Source organism: Daldinia vernicosa (genome assembly GCF_022497035.1).
Source record: "Daldinia vernicosa strain CBS 139.73 unplaced genomic scaffold F5Y00scaffold_7, whole genome shotgun sequence".
NCBI classification, from domain to species: Eukaryota; Fungi; Ascomycota; class Sordariomycetes; order Xylariales; family Hypoxylaceae; genus Daldinia; species Daldinia vernicosa.
In genome coordinates, this window is record NW_025953923.1 from 104,282 (window position 1) to 122,371 (window position 18,090).

The 18,090-nt window shown below is 46.3% G+C and overlaps 6 protein-coding genes across 6 annotated transcripts; 4 read left to right on the top strand and 2 right to left on the bottom strand.

The window, feature by feature from the left end:
• The first annotated feature begins 583 nt into the window (after positions 1 to 583).
• F5Y00DRAFT_227500 (Fes1-domain-containing protein) lies at positions 584 to 1,894 on the top strand. Its single transcript, XM_048006490.1, has one exon. It carries the CDS (start codon positions 1,004 to 1,006, stop codon positions 1,739 to 1,741), a length of 738 nt encoding a protein of 245 aa, XP_047868118.1. The 5' UTR covers positions 584 to 1,003; the 3' UTR covers positions 1,742 to 1,894.
• Positions 1,880 to 3,338, bottom strand: F5Y00DRAFT_190263 (ribosomal protein L5). The gene is made up of 4 exons (XM_048005159.1): positions 3,008 to 3,338; positions 2,343 to 2,938; positions 2,204 to 2,292; positions 1,880 to 2,143 (listed from the first exon to the last, which is right to left on the bottom strand). The coding sequence occupies exons 1-4, from the start codon at positions 3,241 to 3,243 to the stop codon at positions 2,018 to 2,020; spliced, it is 1,047 nt and encodes a 348-aa protein (XP_047868119.1). The 5' UTR covers positions 3,244 to 3,338; the 3' UTR covers positions 1,880 to 2,017.
• Positions 3,339 to 6,022: 2,684 nt separating this feature from the next.
• Positions 6,023 to 8,779, top strand: F5Y00DRAFT_258604 (cysteine proteinase; the record flags this gene model as incomplete). Its single annotated transcript, XM_048010733.1, has 6 exons — positions 6,023 to 6,109; positions 6,180 to 6,269; positions 6,335 to 6,709; positions 6,769 to 7,489; positions 7,541 to 8,698; positions 8,763 to 8,779. The coding sequence occupies 6 exons, from the start codon at positions 6,023 to 6,025 to the stop codon at positions 8,777 to 8,779; spliced, it is 2,448 nt and encodes an 815-aa protein (XP_047868120.1).
• Positions 8,780 to 10,044: 1,265 nt separating this feature from the next.
• Positions 10,045 to 12,975, bottom strand: F5Y00DRAFT_227509 (bifunctional 6-phosphofructo-2-kinase/fructose-2,6-bisphosphate 2-phosphatase). Its single transcript, XM_048006491.1, has 7 exons — positions 12,491 to 12,975; positions 12,347 to 12,430; positions 11,853 to 12,041; positions 11,765 to 11,800; positions 11,451 to 11,718; positions 11,311 to 11,391; positions 10,045 to 11,260 (listed from the first exon to the last, which is right to left on the bottom strand). The coding sequence occupies exons 2-7, from the start codon at positions 12,358 to 12,360 to the stop codon at positions 10,229 to 10,231; spliced, it is 1,620 nt and encodes a 539-aa protein (XP_047868121.1). The 5' UTR covers positions 12,361 to 12,430; positions 12,491 to 12,975; the 3' UTR covers positions 10,045 to 10,228.
• A 199-nt stretch (positions 12,976 to 13,174) lies between these two features.
• F5Y00DRAFT_190452 (eukaryotic porin-domain-containing protein) lies at positions 13,175 to 14,884 on the top strand. Its single transcript, XM_048005161.1, has 3 exons — positions 13,175 to 13,765; positions 13,831 to 14,469; positions 14,528 to 14,884. The coding sequence occupies exons 1-3, from the start codon at positions 13,439 to 13,441 to the stop codon at positions 14,633 to 14,635; spliced, it is 1,074 nt and encodes a 357-aa protein (XP_047868122.1). The 5' UTR covers positions 13,175 to 13,438; the 3' UTR covers positions 14,636 to 14,884.
• A 2,248-nt stretch (positions 14,885 to 17,132) lies between these two features.
• F5Y00DRAFT_258607 (uncharacterized protein) lies at positions 17,133 to 17,725 on the top strand (the record flags this gene model as incomplete). Its single annotated transcript, XM_048010734.1, has 2 exons — positions 17,133 to 17,303; positions 17,441 to 17,725. 2 exons carry the CDS (start codon positions 17,133 to 17,135, stop codon positions 17,723 to 17,725), a joined length of 456 nt encoding a protein of 151 aa, XP_047868123.1.
• Between the last annotated feature and the right edge of the window lie 365 nt (positions 17,726 to 18,090).

An 18,090-nucleotide genomic window follows, 5' to 3' on the forward strand; every position in this document is an offset into this window, starting at 1 on the left:
CAACGTGCCGCGTATAACATGTTGATTTCAACTTTAGAAACAACTAGTTATCAAGTATTCACGATGCTAAGAAAAAGGAGACAGAAATCCGCTAACAATTAGGCTTCCCGATAATAATATTATTTAATTTGACATCGTGACATGGCAACTTGACCAAATTTTATAACCATAGGTACCTTCATATCTTGAACTGTTAGGGGTAAGGGCGGTCAAGACGGGAAGAAAAAAAGAAGGCGGGGTGAGGGGCATTCATAGTGGGGCAGCTCAATCATCATCGTCTTTCGTTGTTATGTTAGGCAGTTACGGCAATGACTTCTGAAGAAGATATCATGCTGTCAGGATGTTTAGGTCCTTACGGGATAAATCTATCAGATATTAAAGCCGTCTGCTGCGCCTGTAGCTAACGAATATTAGATACCTGTTGTTGAAAAAGGAGTTGTACTTAATTTACTTAATTCTACCCAAATTGATAGTAGATAGGTAGGTACCTAAAGCGCCTTAGCTGCTCTTTCAAATAAAAGCTCTTGTCTAATTGGCCGATATCTATTATATTTTCTCCACTTTCTCAGCTTATCAGCCCTGTCCTTGTGAAGCTTCGCGAATCTTGGGGATCTATGGAGAACATTGTACTGGGCAGTTAGCCAAAATTTTGGCAAGTTAACGAATACAGCCTAAGAATACAATACCTCCATGAAGACGTTGTTTAAAAATTTCAGAATACCCAATAGTTTCAACATTTAGAACTGTCATCTAAAATCGGCATAAAAATCTTCAAGGCGAACCCAATCGCTCGGTACTCAGAACCTTGTCTCAGACAACGTAAAACGACGTAATCTACCAAACTTCAGCAACCTCCCTTGCTTGTTTATTCTCAGCTCTCCCCGCGGCCTAAGAGAAAAAAGCACAAGCAAAAATACAACCCGAATCATTTCGAAACATCACTTATTTCCACGAGAGAAATACCCGACCAAGGGTAGAAAAGAAATCGCCAAAAAAAACAAAAATGGCAAGTGAAAAAGGCCTAAACGAGCTGCTAAAATGGAGCATCGAAAACTCCGCAGCGCCCGACCCCTCGGCCCCCGAATCCACCGCGCCCCGGTCAACCCTGAGCGCGGACGCCCTCGCCGCAATCATGGGCGGCCCGTCCGACGCCGAGCTGATGCAGGCGGCCGTCGAGCACATCACATCGAGCGACCCCGAAATCACGCTCGAGTCCAAGCTGACGGCCTTCGACAACCTAGAGCAGCTAGTCGAGTCGCTCGACAACGCCAACCTCTTGTCTAAACTAGGGCTGTGGACGCCGCTGCTCGAGCTGCTGGCCCACGAGGAGGACCAGCTTAGGCTCATGGCGGCGTGGTGCGTCGGCACTGCGGTCCAGAATAATGCGCCGAGCCAGGAACGCCTGGTGGCGCTGGGTGGGGTGGAGAAGCTTGTGGCGATGGCGCTGGGGGACCGGTTGCCGGTGGAGAAGCGCGCGGGTGCTGGGGAGGAGACTACTACGACGACGACGACGGAGGAGGAGGGTGCTGCTGCTGCCGGTCAGGAAGAATCGAAGGATGTGCGCCGCAAGGCAGTCTATGCGCTCAGCTCCGCCGTGAGAAATTACCAACCCGCTTTAGACGTTGCCGCCAAGGAGCTGCGGAAGAGGGGTGAGGATGTACAAGAGGGTATTGACGCAACGGATATGGATGCGGTGAACGGACTGATTAATGGATTGAAGCAGAAGGCTTTGATTGCATAAGGCTCGATGGTTATGGGGTATGGGACAATGGCATCATCGGCGTTGGTGGGCACATCTGGGTCAGTCAAAAAAAGGGGGATCTACGTGGTCATGATAACACTTAGAGATAGTCACGGGTTTCTGCAATCGTAAAGCTCCAAGCAATATTACGCATCTTTTTTTCTTATTTTGATTTGTGATTCCGCATATATTGTACAGCTGTATTAGTCTACAGTATGATTCTAACAGGGCAGGACGGTGAATATGTACATCTTAAGGGAACATGGGTGCTATCCCTTAGTCTACCAGTTTGCCGTGGAATGGGATACCCAGACTCATGCAGAGTATTCTAGCGTGTCTGTCAGACTTTGCTGTTGTTTCGAGGGTCATGCGGCACCCAGATATCATCTTGGATGGGTATAGCTAGAGGCGCATGTAAGTAAACGTCTAATTCCGTTGCCTAATTTAGTTTCGAAAACTTACGGAATAGTTGGCTTCGACTTCCGGGAAGTAGAGCATGTCCTGGGGTTCGAAACCCCAGCTGATGTTACCGGTGCTGTCGCCGCTGGTGCCTGGACTTTGTCAATACCTAGTTTTCTCAGAATAGTCACGGGATACAAACCTTCAATGCCCTTCCAATCCTTGATCTTTGGGAAGACTAGGTGGATGACCTTGTCTATGAACTCGTAAGCCTGGTCTCCGTACAGCGAACATTTTACGCCTGTCCTGTCGCCTTTGACAATACCCCATTGGGAAACACTCGTCTTGGTTGTCGTAACCTCGGGGCGGACACCTGTGATAGTCCGCAACACCGCCCTTCCAACGGTGATATGGTCCGGGTTCTTCTTCGCCTTGGGCATGTACATGGCTAGATGTACCGCCCTAACCTCGGGAATGTTCTGCCAGGTGATATTCTTTTCAAGTGGGAATAGAACATCGGCACCTCGAGGACCTCTCTTGGGTCGATTTTTCATATAGGGTGATGTGTCGTCCCATTCCCGCAACCGTATCCTTTCAGGCTTGTCAGGTGTTCCGGGGGGGACGTGCTGGTACATTAAAGTCATGATGTCGGAGGCGGTTGTCGAGTGGAAGGTTTGCTTTAATCGGGGAAGGTTGAAGGGCCCAGGCGCGAAATCTCGAGCGACGGGATCCGAGGACGGAGGTGGTTGAACCGGATGCAAAGGTCCTCGGTCATACTTGGGAGGATGGTATCGGTATCTACGCGATCGAGATTCAGCAACCCATTCCTCTACTCAAAGGGCTTATCGCATTGTACGTCGGGCCTACCTCTCGTGCGGCAATTCGTAGTTTCTGCGACTTGCCCTCTTCCTGGGATCCGTAACTTTTGCATCTTCCCTCGTGACGATTGGCGCCGTTAAGCCGGAATCCTCCTCAATATCAGGTATCACGGGTGTAGCGCCGGTAGATGCACATCTTTGAAGAGTAGCCGAACAAGGCATCCAGCGCGAGGCAGTGCCAAGAAGCTGTCGGCCAGCTCGAGGGGCTTCTCTGAGAGCTGCCATGATGTCTGGCGCACTTTGACAGCGAATTTCTCACAGCCTACTCCGCGCAATCGATCTACAGCCTCAAAAGCTCAGATAGACGGAAATTTCCTAGGCGCATGTCTCCAATTCCCACGGTCCCACAGCACGGGAAAGTTTTTCGGCGAAACTACTAATCCGAGTATTATTTTAAGATAATTCTACTGGAGCTTTATGATTGGTGATTCTCATTACTATGCACGGAAGTCCCCATCAAAAGTTTTGTCCATACGTGCCACCTGACAGCTTTTGATGCAGCTGTCTGGAACCTGACACCATGCGGCAGCCAAGATTAGAAATGTATACAAAATTTTAGCTTTTATAATATATCCAATTTTAGCTTCACTTCAATATGCTAATGAAAACATTAAAATTGGATCTATTATAGTACAAAAGCTTCTTTATACGCCTATATAACTTTTATTGTTTGAGGAGAAGATTTTGAGTTATTATGTATAAGCGAAAGTAGTGTACTATAGATAGTACATACATGTGCTCGATGACCTACAGCTGTTGCCAAGCCCTGTCAAAGCTAGTCAAAAGCTAACAAGGGCTGGCCTATGGACAAAACTTTTGATGGGGACTTCCGTACGTAGGTACATAGGTACCTATAATTCCAACCCCACGTTGTGTAACCTTAGATACATTCAATAGGAATGTATAGGAATGTACATACCTACCTCCGGACCTCACATGCAATATGCAGGGACGCTCTTATGTGATGGTTTCACGAGCAATCCAACGTCGTAATTGTTTCACTTAACTACATCTATTTGAGGCTATTTCTATGTATTGTTTCTGATAATGTTTCTGACGGCAAGTATCAGCCGTTGAGTATTATTGCGCGTACTTAGCGTACTGAATTGTCCGGTCGTAAGGTCTTTACGCAGGGCTAAGTCAAAAACAACTTACATCACTCACCAACAGCTTGTAGGTTATACGTAAATCTACATAGATCGACTGATAATACATAATATATATCGTCACCTTAGGTAACCATAACTTACCTTAGAAACCAAGGCTCGGGATACTAATAGCACCCGACGATGCGGTGGTATGTCGATCAGCTGATAAACCCTCCATTGTAGCGTTCTTAGGTGCCATGGCTACGGATACTAGCTTGTCTTCTTTTGGTATTGCATCACGATGGTGCTCGTAGCGGCACGACTATGTACCTAATAGAATATGCTCATTACGCATGTACACAACATATGGACATATCACAAGACGTGGAAGCTGACAATGGTAAGGCTGAAAAGCAAAGTAGGTATTGTACAATACATGTATACAATACATCGTCACTCTCAGGCATCAATAATTCTTAGATTACCTATTACGCACTTCATTACAACCGATTTCGCATTCGTACTTGATTCGACAAAGACTTTAGCTTCGTTGGTCTGGATAATTCAACCTACATCATTCCTGGGACCACGGGCAATTAACCAAATAGATCGCCGGCCGGAGGATTCAAACTTACTATGTAGATACTTCGTACAGCTGTTTAAAGTCTGATAGTACATATGTACCCAGGCGGCTAACGGAGACCCGTGAGATCTCATTCGATCGCCTGCAGCGCCGAGGTCCGCCAATGGAGTGGGAGAAACGGCCCTTCTGGATTTCTCATTAGGGAAAAAAGGTTCCATGATGTCGGAGGCATGTGTATTATTGAAGGTTAGTTTACTTTGTTTCCCCATCCCGAGAAACCTGCCAGGTGCCTCCCCAATATCTACACTATGCCTACTTGAGAAGTCCGCAAAGTCGCACTTTGACCTATTTTTTGAGTTACGTGTTAGCCTGGTGTAACTGATTAAAGTTGCGCCTACTGCATCTTTTATACATTTCAATGAACTTACCTAAGGCAAGTACCATACCAACGTAAATAAAATGAAATAAATTTAGTTTTATCTACCTCTTGCCTTTTTTTTTACCTTTAAAGAAACTTGCTTCAGCTCTGGTCCCGTTCGTTTCATTCTCTCCTTCGATCAACTTACACAACCCACCTCTCTTTACTCTTAGCGCCTCACCTTGCCTATAAATTCGAGAAACATCTCTCGACAACTGATTAATTAGAACCCGTGGTGGAAAAAGAAACGTCAATTCCTACCTATTTGCATCACCCGAATACGATTATATAATGTAATCAAACATCAAGACAAGATATAAGCGACCTTAGTTTCCCCATATTGGATCATCCACAGCTCACTATTTTTTGGGGCCCTTGACGACGCGAAACGCTCAGTCTTCGTCAGGAACTTTACACGCAGCGCAGAGCCCCGTACTGCCACCGCTGCAACAACTTTACTTCTTCAGCCTCTGGAACTTCCTTGGCTGCTGCAAGCTCCCGTTACATTGCAAACAATTCTTATTGCCTTTCTTGTTCTTCTCCTTTTCTAATCTCTGTCTCTCTCCGTCTCTCTCTGAATAAACAATTCGACTTCAACTATCATTTTGAGCCATGCGAGTTCCCTTGTCGTATCACCATCACCTACAGCCTTAACAACAAGTCCTAGTCGCATCGACGCTCGACCCAGGCTTGGCACACCGTTTATCGGCAGTGATAGTTCAAAGCGTCGAATTTTATTTTAAAAGAGAAAAGCGAAAGAGGAGTCTCCCGTCACCGTCGCACAGAGCATTGCTTGATACGAACATGAGCGAGGGCGGGTGCCGTTGTTGTAACTCATAAATTATCGACACCTACTACTTTTAACCCCCTTGAGCCTGGCCCTCGGCCAATCTTCAAATGTTGCGAGACCCCACCATGAAGACTAGCATTCCTAAGAAGTTCCTCAGTCGCCGCGAGAAGAATGGTCACCGTCGCAATAGATCGTCCGACCCGGCCCATAAGGTAAGGTAACATTGGATATGTCACGTCTCCATCTTAATAAGTAACTTGCATGCTAACTACATCTCTTCAGCAACACCGTCCTCTATCAGCCGAAGCTTTTTTTTCCATATTCAAACCAGAATTTCGACAGTCTACGAGTGCCGATACAGAGCGAGCCAAGGTGCGTCAACGCAAATGTCGACATTCACCTGCGCTTCAAGTAACCCTAATCGTTAATTCGAACAGATCGACGACATACGACGGCGAGTTGCCGACCTAGACTTTCCCATCCTAAGCGACGATCAGATTCGATATGTACTTAATTCTAAATATTCCTCCGGCGATGTCGAAAAGGCTATGGAGCTGCTGCTATTACAGCATGTCTCCCTCTCCGGCAAGATTATCAGTTACAACCCAGCAGTCCACATGCTCGGAGCCGAAAATCGAGGGAATGTGACCTGCTATCTCGATGCACTACTTTTTGCTATGTTTGCTAAGCTTGAATCGTTCGAGTGCATGCTCAAGAGCGACTCTATGGATGAACCGCAGAGGAAGTTGGCGGCGCTGTTGCGACTTTGGGTGAACATGCTGAGGAGCGGGAAGTTGATCGAAACCGATATGGTAAGTATCTCATTTCCCTCGAACGCAAGGCTATCTACGGCAGAACTAATATTGAGCAGACCCAGCACATTCAGGACGCCTTGGCTGCATGTGGTTGGAGAGAGGCACAATTACTAGAACAGCAGGATACATCCGAAGCCTTCGCATTCATTACGGAGACTCTTCAACTTCCTCTCCTCACTTTACAAGTCGACTTATTTCATCAGGGAAAAAACGACGACGCCGATCACAAAGTCGTATACGAAAGACTCTTGAACCTTGCTGTACCGCCGGATAACAATGGAAAAGGGATCAGATTAGAAGATTGTTTAGAAGAATACTTCAATTCCCAGGTCGATGTTTTAAGGGACAGTCTAGAGGAGACAAAGGCAGAAGAACGATTTGAAACGATACCATACTCACAACCCCTCGATACTCCCAATGAACCCAAAAGTACGATTCGAGTCGTTACCGAGGAAGATCAGGAAGAAGGCGTCACACAGGAAGAAGGCGTCACACCTGAATCCGAGCATGGCCCACATCTAGAGCGAAGGTGGACAATAGCCCAAGAGTTTCGTCTCTCGGACCTTCAAACAGATTCCGAAGCGGAAGCTTCAGGGCCTCAGACAATTTTACGACCACGTAGGAGTCGAACTGGAAGTCTAATACAGCGAGTTGTGGTCGATGAGCAGGGTAAACCGTCTGAATCCGATACCGCTAGTTTGTTTCAGAGAGCCAAGCACACAGAATCGGTTGTTAGAGCTGTGACAATACCTGCTTGGCAATTCTTTAGACTTATACGTACGACGTTCTACTCTCTTTTAAGGGTTACGAGACTAATATAGATCATAGCGTGGCATTCCCCTGCGAATAAGGAACCAAAGAGCGACCTGGAGGTCGCACGGCATTTTAGTCAACGGCCCGTGGTCGGGATCTGCCTGAAACGATATATGATGGATATGAGCGGCAACATGAAGCGGCAGAACACGTATATCGATATTCCCGATAGCTTGAGGTTGCCCCATTTCATTGTTGACGAAAGACATGTCCAAGAAAGCGGACTTGCTACTGAGTACAAGCTTGTGCTTCAATCTGTGGTCTGCCACCGCGGAGATTCGCTACATTCCGGCCACTACGTCTCTTTTTGCCGCGTGGCCCCTAAGCTCCTCACTGATAATCGCAGACATGATAGCGACCCGCCTCCAGATTATGAAGAGGCACAGTGGGTCAAATTCGATGACCTTGCGATTGAAAATCGGGTAACCCTTGTTGATGACATAAAGGAATCACTCAAGGAAGAGATGCCTTACTTACTCTTCTATCAGATTGTCCCGATAGTGGAGGTGGCAGCCAGCTCGACCGCAAGCACAGACATAGAGCCGCCGTCATACGATGACGCGGCCCTCAACTTGACTAGTTCAGGAAGTTCAGCGGCACAAAGTCAGGAGAGACTCTCGGGCTCCCGTCGGCCAAGCAGCTACTTTGATAACTTAGCTCCCCAGCCGGCGGCCAACGGTGGGATACGCTTTTCGGCGGACTTAGAGCCGCCGCCACGTCGCAGCTTTGCGGATGAAGATGGATTTCTTAGCGTATCCCGACGAGGCAGCGTCTACAACGATTCCGGCATCCCGAGCCCCGCGGCAGTATCAGAGGGACCTTCACCAGCCGTCACACCTGGGGAGGAGACCACGGCTCAAAGGCTCAGCCGGGCCGCTGCGAGATTCAGAGGCGGTAATAAAAGCAGACCCCAAAGTCAAGCTGGTGAGGGCCGCAAGAGCTTGTCGGTTACCAGATTCGGGGTCTTTATAAAATCAAGCAAGGAACCACTACGGGACTCGACATCAATGGAAGTTGAAGATGACTACGAATTCGTCGAAAACATTGAAAAAGAACGCATAAAAGATAATGATGCAGATATCACACCTACACCGAAAAAAGGGAAGTCAAAGTCCGACAAAGGCAAGGGGAAGGATAGTAAGAGAATAAACATGCCAGATAGGGAATGCATTGGTAAGTATATTACTATCAGTTTTTCTTTTACTTGCTGCGGGGCACTGTCTACTCAAGATCACAGTTGGAGCCGTGGTGTAACAATCCAAGTGCGATTTACCTGGCTTCATTTGCTCCTTTCTTCTTACAGTCCTTTGTAGTTGCATCTGCTAACTTCGGGTGTTATAGTCCAGTAGTGCTATGACTTCACGTGGATGGATTGGACTATTGATTTTTCAGATACAAGATACCCGACAGGCGTTGGTGATACACAAGATTTGCCGCAAGGAACTTGAAAAACGAGAGGTTGATCTGTAGGCGTACTCGGGTAATGAGCGAACTTTCGGTTAAAATATATTGCATTAATATGGGACGTGGAAAATGGGTAATTACTTGGACAGCATTCAAGCGGCGTCTTTTTATATAGCATGTGTGCTAACATACGTCTTCTACTGCATCTTGATCGCAAAAGTGGTCTTGTAATGGAGTCTGAAGTTCGCGGTATGCGTTTTTGCACTATCTTAATCAATTATACAAGCGTATGCTATTTTTTTCACATCGAGTTATGGATAGTATATGAGCCCGGCCGGCCTATACCAGCAACGCGGGGTCTAGGCGCGGACGGGTTTCGGGGTACCGGAGGGTTGCGGAAGAGGACGTCTTCCGGGGCCGCTGGCGGAAAGCCTGGGGATGCGGCCCCATAGTAGGAGACACGGTCCGCTGGACGTGGAGGGGCCACCGCCGGGGCGGAGCGGACTACGCTGGATGGATACTCCGGGGGATGGGCTTCGGTAGATTGATATAGGTAAGTGGATACTTACGTGGGTGCCTACCTACATATAAAGTACCTAATCATCGATAAGTAATTTTGATAGGTTGCGTATTAGATGGGGCTGTTGGTGGTTTCACATATAAGGGCGTGAATGTGTGTACGAAAAATGGCAAGACGGATGGATCCGATACGAAGATATTTTCTTATAGAGTGAGTATAAGTATGTTTCGGTATTATTAAAGGTCGCTCAGGAAGCGAAGATAAGCTTGGGTTTTTACGTTTCGTAAGTAGGTAACTGACTATTCGATGATTCGGCGTGAAGAAGAGAGCGCTGCTGAGAATAACGTATTGACTAATAGATAATGTTTCTCGTATACTCGCTTAATTTACCCCGAACAAACGCCCAGGTACATATTCATTAAGTTAAGCTATACAGTCGAGATTCCCTTTGAATAAAATAAACACTAGTTTCAACATTACTCTTGGACCTAAGATTATCATGTGACGTAGATGGAATAGTCATAATACCGTCTCTCATCTTTTAGCTTCGAAGAATTCACACTGACATAGAGAGATCCTCTTTATCATCGTACTTTCCATGGTTATTTAATTGGCATTTAGTATAATATTAGATAGACAATGTTTATGATAGTGTTATGTGAGTCTTGGATACCGACGCGAGCCGGTGGCCTTTTTTTTTTTGCTTGTGGTTATACTGAAGCAGCCTAGTATATTGATACGACGAGGTACTTGGAATTTATATGAGCATCTATGCTAAGTTAATCTTCATCTGTGATCTTGTCCAATACCGCTTCGGCCGCCGTATTAACTACTTTCTCAGGTGGCTTGTCGGCAGTAATAGGCGGTACCGCAGGCGCGGAGAGGCCTTCACCTGGAAGTGGTGCTGGAGTATTGATATCATTGTCTGGTACGGGAATCCTTATATCCTCAGGAGAGCCAGGGACAGTCTTAGGGTCGAGACCCGGGATATGAATACGCTTAGCATCGTTTTGGTAAGCGCCCGGAATGACCTCGATAATTTCGTTCCGTGGGAATTTGAGATTAGGAATGTCCATAGTGCTGCAGTGCATAAGATACGCATAAAGGACTCGTAGTACACTTTCGTGAGCAATGATTATCAAGTCGTTTTGCTCACGTTCAAGCTCTAGAATAATTGGTTCGAGTCGTACAGCAAGGTCGTGGTAGGACTCGGCGCGCGGATACCGGTGGTGATAAGGATCGAGTTCATGCTTGTCTACTTCCTCGGGGTAGAGACGGCGAATAGCGCGTTCGCTTAGCCTCTCACAAACTCCCGGGTTAATTTGGGCCATCTGACTTCGTTGGCGAACTCTGTATCCGAGCTCCTGAAAGACATCTGCTGTTTGCATCGCGCGCATACGTGTTGAACACCATACTGTCAGCGGGCGTAGCGGTACATCAGACCCTCCTTCTGCAATCCGTGCGGCTCGTTCTTGCTCGCGGTGTTTAATCACCGTCTCAGTCATCACTCTGGCATATTTCTCGCCTTCTTCGGATAATGGGGGGTCCGCTTTATAACTTTCTTCTTCCGTGGCAGTGCCAGGTCGAACGAAAAATGTTGTTCGGGACTTGATGTGAGTGTTGGTTAGGTAGAAGACAATACGGTGCGAGAGATAATTGAAGGATACGTTGTTGTAGAAGAATTTCTGGCCTGCGTTTATCATTTTGATGTAGTTAAGCTCTTTTTCGTTCATGGTCTCAAATGCCGGTATCTTGGTCTCCATACGTGTGAGGTATAGCTTAGCAGCCTCGTCAGGATCCATATTGGCAAACTGCTAATATTAGTCGTGCTTGAAATAAGAGGGACACTTAGGTGCCGTACATCAGGGGATCCAATTTTGACGTTACGTGCGTTCTCTCGAAGGAGGTTGTCGTCGTCAACGTAAGATTCTAAGAACAGGGTCTGCGGCATCGTTAACACTAATTCTTCACCCAACGACACTCTTTCAAATAAAGTCTTACCTGAACGTCATGCTTCGCAAATTCTTTGGCTAGTGAGCGACGACCACTTGCGGTAGGATTCACTGCATCATATATTGCTACTTGGCCATTCTCGTGGTTGAGCCAGCCGTAAATGTCTTCACGACACTTCTTGAGAATTTTCTGGCGCAAGACGATCGAAGCTGGCGAGGCATTCGGGTAGAAATAGTCTTCAGGCACATGACCACCTTGGCCGACGGTAGCTCGACGGTAGTCGCCGAGGTGAAAAATCCGCGTCTTAACGCCTAACCTAGAATATATGAGATCAAGTTCGTAGCGCCAGGTAGTTGACATACCATTGTAGATATCGTGCTAATGAGACAGCAATATGACTATAAAAGCGTCAACGCTCGCGCAACATACGCCGGAGGAATTGAGACCTACGTCTTGCCTCGGGCAGGAAGTCCCACCATGACAATGGCAATACGGCCAGAGTGGAAAAGCCTCCCTGACATAGTACTGTACAGCTGGGCCGGTGCCCTATCACCATCTTCCGGGACATCGTGAATTCCGTCGATAAAGGTGCTGCTCTTACGCCGATACCTCGGAGCATTCGCAGCGATATCCGCAGTACTATTACCGTTAGCATTATACCGTTCTTGGCATTAGAATTGCGCCAAAGTGAACCTCGAGCCTTATATTTCATATTGCAGAACTAACGGGAACCGGTTCCTATCCTACCGAGTATGTCTTTACCAACCCGATGCTCTCAGTATCTAAGGAACCGGGATAAGTGTAGAGCACATGTCCATCCCCATGAAAGTAGCAAAGCAACCAACTATCCGTCCCGTTATCCTGAACTTGTAGTCAAGAATCCCGCTGTATCGTGGATCCGCCCAAATATCAAGACAACCATCAAGCGAGTATTTTGTACTTACAGTAATGTATCCATAATGAGAACAGCTTAGTTCGACAGTCGTTTTTGGTTGTCTAAGCTATTAGGTACCACGGCAGTGATTGAACTGGCTCTCGGATCTATATTCTCTTTACCTTAGAAAGAGATGGCTCGGAAAGCAGCTTACCAGTTATGAAAATTGAAGTTTGAAAGCGACTTTAAACTTGATCTTCTCCGGGTTATAGTCAGAGCGGAAGACCTCGGTTAGATGAGGAATTACCAACTCAGGGGATGAGATGACGAAAAGCAGTTTAGGACTTATCTGCCATAGGACGTATCCACAAGCAGACTCAGGGGTAAATTATCACTTTTTTTTTTTTCCTTTTCCAAAAGATAGAAATATGGATCTCTGGTGGAAGAGTCAAATTTGAAGTTCCTAAGAAAAGCTCGGGAACGAGATTAGGTATAGATTTCGCGGTAGGAATTGGCCCGACGAAGCTTGAATAGAGCGCAGAAGGTACTTTACCAAGCGCGAAACAAGCTTTAAGATAACTATCGAATAATAGGTTGGTCCTTCACAAATAGAAGAAAGCGGGTGCTTCATGCACAATGTGGGTTTGGGAACTTCTTTCAGACGCATCTATGGATCTGAAATCTGAAATAAGGCGGCTGAGACCGAGTTTACGTAAGGACGGGGAGAAACGGGTGGATGCAAACCTTAAAGATACCTAACTACGTCAGAAAGGTACGTACCTGTTTATCTGCATGTGAGGTTTAGGTAAGCTGCGAAAGTTAAGGTTTTTAGATTTAGAGCGGCACAAGGATTATTCCGTTGACGAAAATGGAGACTTCGCCAACCAGGATCTTTGATCTTACAGCCGCCTGCACCAAGAATCTTTTTTTTCTTTGACACCACTGCAAGCTAATAAAAAACGACAACACAACCCAATTGTCGGCAGCTCGCAGACGAGGGAAGCTGGGTAACTATTATTCAGCAGTTCTTAATTATTGGGTTCTCGTATTTATCATAAAAAAACAAACCTCCGAGTCTTTTTTCTAAATTGTGTGTCGCCGTATCTTCTGTCGTCATCTCTTATCAAAGACGTCAGTTTGCCCTGACAGCTCTGCTTCCACCATGGCCTTCAACTTCGAGTCGCAACCGTCTGGGCCGTCGCCCCTAGGCTTCCTAACCTCGAATCCCATAGCCAATGCAGTTTCCGATGTATACAAATCCTTCTCCGAGCGACGAGCCAGGCTCGGCTTGTCCAATCCCGGTACCGTCGAGACTATCGCAAAGGAGGTTCAGCGTGAAGTTTCTCTGGCCAATTACATGCACACCGGTATAAGAGCAGACCTGACTAAGGCAGTCAGTCTATCGCCGTTGTTCCAGGTATCGCATCAGTTTGCGATGGGCGAGCATCAGAATCCTTACGCATTTGCAGGTCTCTTTGGCACCAACAAAGTCAGTCGATCCCTCCATTACCCGCAAACAAATGTCATGTTAACATGTAATCTACTTTGCCATAGGTATTTCTGCAAGGAAGTATGGATAATAATGGTATGCTATCAACAAGGTTTAACTACCGTTGGAATCCCTCTCTTGTCACCAAGACGCAATTTTCCATAGGCGCCCAGGATATGGCCTCAATTGAACATGAATATTCGGGCAGTGACTTCACTTCTTCCCTCAAGATGCTAAACCCCTCCTACCTCGAAGGTGGTTTGACTGGTATTTACATCCTGAGCCATCTACAATCCGTTACCCGCAAACTTGCCCTCGGTATCGAGGCCGTCTGGCAACGCGCTGCGCTTAATCAGCCGCCCGAGTCTGCCTTATCGTATTGCGCAAAGTATAAGTCCGACGATTGGATCGCAACCGCCCAAATCCATGGGCAAGGCGCCCTTAACACAACATACTGGCGGAAATTGACGGATAAAGTCCAAGCCGGTGTCGACATGACTCTTCAGGTGGCTCCCGGCCCTGGGGGTCTGATGGGAGGTAGTTTGCAGAAGGAGGGCCTTACATCCGTTGGTGTCAAATATGATTTCCGTATGTCAACTTTCCGAGCGCAAGTTGATTCCAAGGGAAAATTGGCCTGCATACTAGAGAAGCGTGTGGCACCGCCTGTCATGATGTCCTTCTGTGCTGATGTCGACCACTTCACTGTAAGTTTGTTCTGAGATTTTTTAGACGCGGGATTTCCTCTAATTACTTAATTCTTAGCAATCTGCCAAGGTCGGTCTTGGAATTAGCATAGAGGCTGGCGGTGAGGAACTGCAGGAGCAACAAGAAGCTCTTGGTGCTCAGGCGTCTCCTAATATCCCCTTTTAAGTCTCCATCTCTGCCATATTCGGACGACTTTCCCTCCATAGAAGCTCCCCTCTCCCGCCCTCACGCCCTTAATACACGATCTCAGTAATCCAGCACCAGGACTCAAACCATTGTTGTAGTACTGGTGTGCTGGAGATCCCGTGCAGCTCCCACCGTTTTTCTTACACTGCCTTGCCGAGCATCTTTATGCTCCTATATAAGGCACAGCCGTCGCCGGGTAGGTTGGGTTCTGCGTGAAAAAATGATTATTATAGACTCTTTTTCGCACCGGTTCCAGGTTATTATTTGATAACTCCCAGTATTAGGCTCACGCGAGGTTGAGCTCTGTCCCGTTCGAAAGACGATAATTGGGACACCGCGAAATCATGTACAATTAGGAACGAAACAACCGCTAGAGAGGCTATGAGGGCTGCATGGTTACGTTTATACGCGATGGTTGTGGTGGGTCACGGCATAGTTGATGACATTCCGAGACGTCTCGGAAGAAACAGTTGTAATCATATTGGGTACTGTATATAGTTGCCCATTCTGTGTATAAAATCATGATCATCCGCAACGTGCCTGGTATATTTCCTTTCTACAAGGGGATTTACTAGCGAAATAGGGGATGTACCTAAGCGATTTGATAATAGGTACATTAATGCTGAGTACATATATGTGCACTAGTACACACCTACCTGGTAGGTATGATATAGGTTAGGTACTTGTGCCATACCTACTGCTCACATTCCCCTTTTTCCCAGATTCCGGTATGGGCCCACTACATAGTTAAAACTTGTCAGAAAAATACGAAAGTACAATTTGGTGTAATGCTGTGGTTGACAAAACATCAGCAGATGAGCCATGCTCGAGAAAAGGAGGGGCGTAGCAGGAGTATATGTCACAAAAGCAAAGAGCGGTAGTAATAAAATAATAACTATCATCTAGTATCAGGTATTTATAATCGGAAATATTAAGATACGAAGTAGATATATGTCAGTTAACAAGTATTGTATTTGTGACATGTTTTTAGACCGTCATACGAGGTTCCAAGTATATATAAAGGTAGGTTTAGCCAGATATTACCACATCTGATAAGGCATATATCTATGAGTGCCCGTTTCCTGTCGGCTCAGTCTTAAGAAATGGGTTTGGTAATGCTACCAGATGTACCATAATATTAGACCATCTCTGATACCATCCTTCTAGCTATCGTATATGGCCCGGCTGGCCTCGGGTTTTAAGACGTATACCGTCCGGAGCTTCCCATGTCTTCGAAAGAATCTGCCTTTGATCCCTAGAGTTTGATGGTCTAGTCGAGCGATGAAATATCTTTCCTTTGGTACAATTCCTGGCTGCTGTCCATGAAAACATCCCAAGAATCGAGATTTTCTTCTGTCGGTTCGCTGAGTAGCAGTTCCCAGTAATCATGACAGCCTACTTATGTTATTAAACAGGGGAATTATCCGGATAGATTGTTTACTTGCCATCCTTGATCTTTTTGGTCTTTTGGATCTTAAGTCGTGTTATCTACAAGTCGTACACCACCACTCGACTCTCTATGCATGGGAATAGACTGTGATTTTCCGATGCCATTTTCAGTAGAGCCCATAGGTAAGATGGAACTGGGAACAATATACGCTGCTATTAAGAAACTTGAGTTCTTTTATTGTTCAGACAGCGATCACTAGTTTTTTTCCTTGCAGAGCGCCAGAGGGTGTATCCCACCGAGGTCAAGATTATATATGTTTTCTTCCGTGTCATTATTTTGACTATATTACTGGAACATCTATCGGACGGTAAGCAAATCATTCATAGATAGACCCTACGTTACTAACCCGGATATAATAGATTAATCGCAATCATGCTAGGGCGTTTCCGAATGACAGTTGACGATTGTCTTGACGAAATCCGAAACCTTGCATACGCTTTAGGGAGGTCCTTCTATCGTAACGAGAATAACTTTCCGGACGAGGCCCATCGTGAGCGTGATGAAGTCAGGTTCAGAGCCCACCTCGAACGAGAGCATGAGATGACAGGTAACGACGCGGAGGCTGCATTGAGGCGTAGCCAACACCAATGGAAATATAAGGGGCGTTGACAAATTGGAAACTTGGCACAGCGATAAGCATAGATGATGACATGCCTTTCAAAATATTTAATATATGGTGTATATTAGTCGGTATCCCCAGTTATCTAACTATGTTAACGTTTCTTGATGGGAGGCTATAGGTATACCTAGATCCCCCTTTTTTCCCCCTTTAGTTGTCAATACGTTACCACCTTTTATAACACCCATTATGAATGATCGCTAGCTAAACTTCATCATCCCTACCGACTCCCGCCCATAAAGCTATCATAGGAACACAGAACCCAACCCTAAATTACGACTTATAAAGGCGCAGCCTTATCTAGACCCTACGACGTTTATATCATGTTGAGCAGAAGGTGTTACGTAGTTGCGGTATGATTACGGTTTGCGCTGCGTAAAGCAGCTTCATCACTAGGCTACGCTGCTATGAGCATCTTTACCCTTCCTTATTACCGGACGTTCCGCCAAAACACGCTTCTGCCAATTCTCGCTATAGTTAGGAGCGCAAAGCTCCGGAAGGATGAGGCCGAGCTTGCTGCCATGCTATCTAGCTGGCGCGATCGTAAGCTGCAGGAGCTCTATTTTATCCAAGTGGCTGTATGTCCTACTCTTTGCTCTTCGTGATCTTCTTGAAACTATTATATCCCTAGGGCAGGCCAGAGTTGGGGGATGTTATAATGTTATTACTGTTGCTGTATGCGTCCCTATTCTAATACGATATTAAATCATATAAGGCTACCCTGCTCTCTGCGGCTGCGATCGGTTGTTTATCTTGGGAGACTCCCGATCACGAGCACTGGGTAGGACCAGCGGCGTGGTATTGCTCGCTGGTCCTGTCTCTTTTCTCAGTTTTGCTCTCAACATCACAATCCTTCATCTTCACCACTATTATCCGGAAGGAGTCACGAGCCGGTACCAAGTCACAGCCACCCATTTTCGAGCATGATATTTTGATAATACGCCGCATTGTCAAAAACGAGGATTCGCTACGATCGATAAATACCTCTTCTCGGACCTGAAGGGGCTTCTTCATCAGAGAATCTGATCTGGAGAGTGGAGAAAGGCAACAGGAACCAGAAACCAGATCATCAAGTTTCTCCACCATCAACACTATCAACGACGATGTTGAGATCCGCGTCCGTTGGAATATGGTATTCACGTGGCAAGCACCCATGATGCTTTTGGCATATTCCGTCGTTGCGTTCCTGGTGGGCCTGACAGTATATGTCTGCGCACCAATATATGGCGAAAGCTCTTATCAGAGTGAAGTAAGTGCATTATAACAGTCAAGACTTCTACCAAAAATAGGGGCAAATATTGAGCCCAATATCCAATTCCTTTTTCTAACAGTTGTATAGACAGCCATGTTTTTCCTAGCTACTCT

Bases quoted from the DNA above. Each gene is read 5' to 3' on its own strand.
- F5Y00DRAFT_227509 (XM_048006491.1), bottom strand. The intron at 11,719-11,764 runs GTATGTCAACTA...CATATATTCTAG, and splicing joins TTAGCACGATATCTACAATG to GTTAGGCGTTAAGACGCGGA. The intron at 11,261-11,310 runs GTACGGCACCTA...TAATATTAGCAG, and splicing joins TCAAAATTGGATCCCCTGAT to TTTGCCAATATGGATCCTGA.
- F5Y00DRAFT_227500 (XM_048006490.1), top strand. From the start codon at position 1,004: ATGGCAAGTGAAAAAGGCCTAAACGAGCTGCTAAAATGGAGCATCGAA.
- F5Y00DRAFT_190263 (XM_048005159.1), bottom strand. From the start codon at position 3,243: ATGGCAGCTCTCAGAGAAGCCCCTCGAGCTGGCCGACAGCTTCTTGGC. The intron at 2,293-2,342 runs GTTTGTATCCCG...GACAAAGTCCAG, and splicing joins GGATTGGAAGGGCATTGAAG to GCACCAGCGGCGACAGCACC. The intron at 2,144-2,203 runs GTAAGTTTTCGA...ATGCGCCTCTAG, and splicing joins AAGTCGAAGCCAACTATTCC to CTATACCCATCCAAGATGAT.
- F5Y00DRAFT_190452 (XM_048005161.1), top strand. From the start codon at position 13,439: ATGGCCTTCAACTTCGAGTCGCAACCGTCTGGGCCGTCGCCCCTAGGC. The intron at 13,766-13,830 runs GTCAGTCGATCC...ACTTTGCCATAG, and splicing joins GTCTCTTTGGCACCAACAAA to GTATTTCTGCAAGGAAGTAT. The intron at 14,470-14,527 runs GTAAGTTTGTTC...CTTAATTCTTAG, and splicing joins CTGATGTCGACCACTTCACT to CAATCTGCCAAGGTCGGTCT.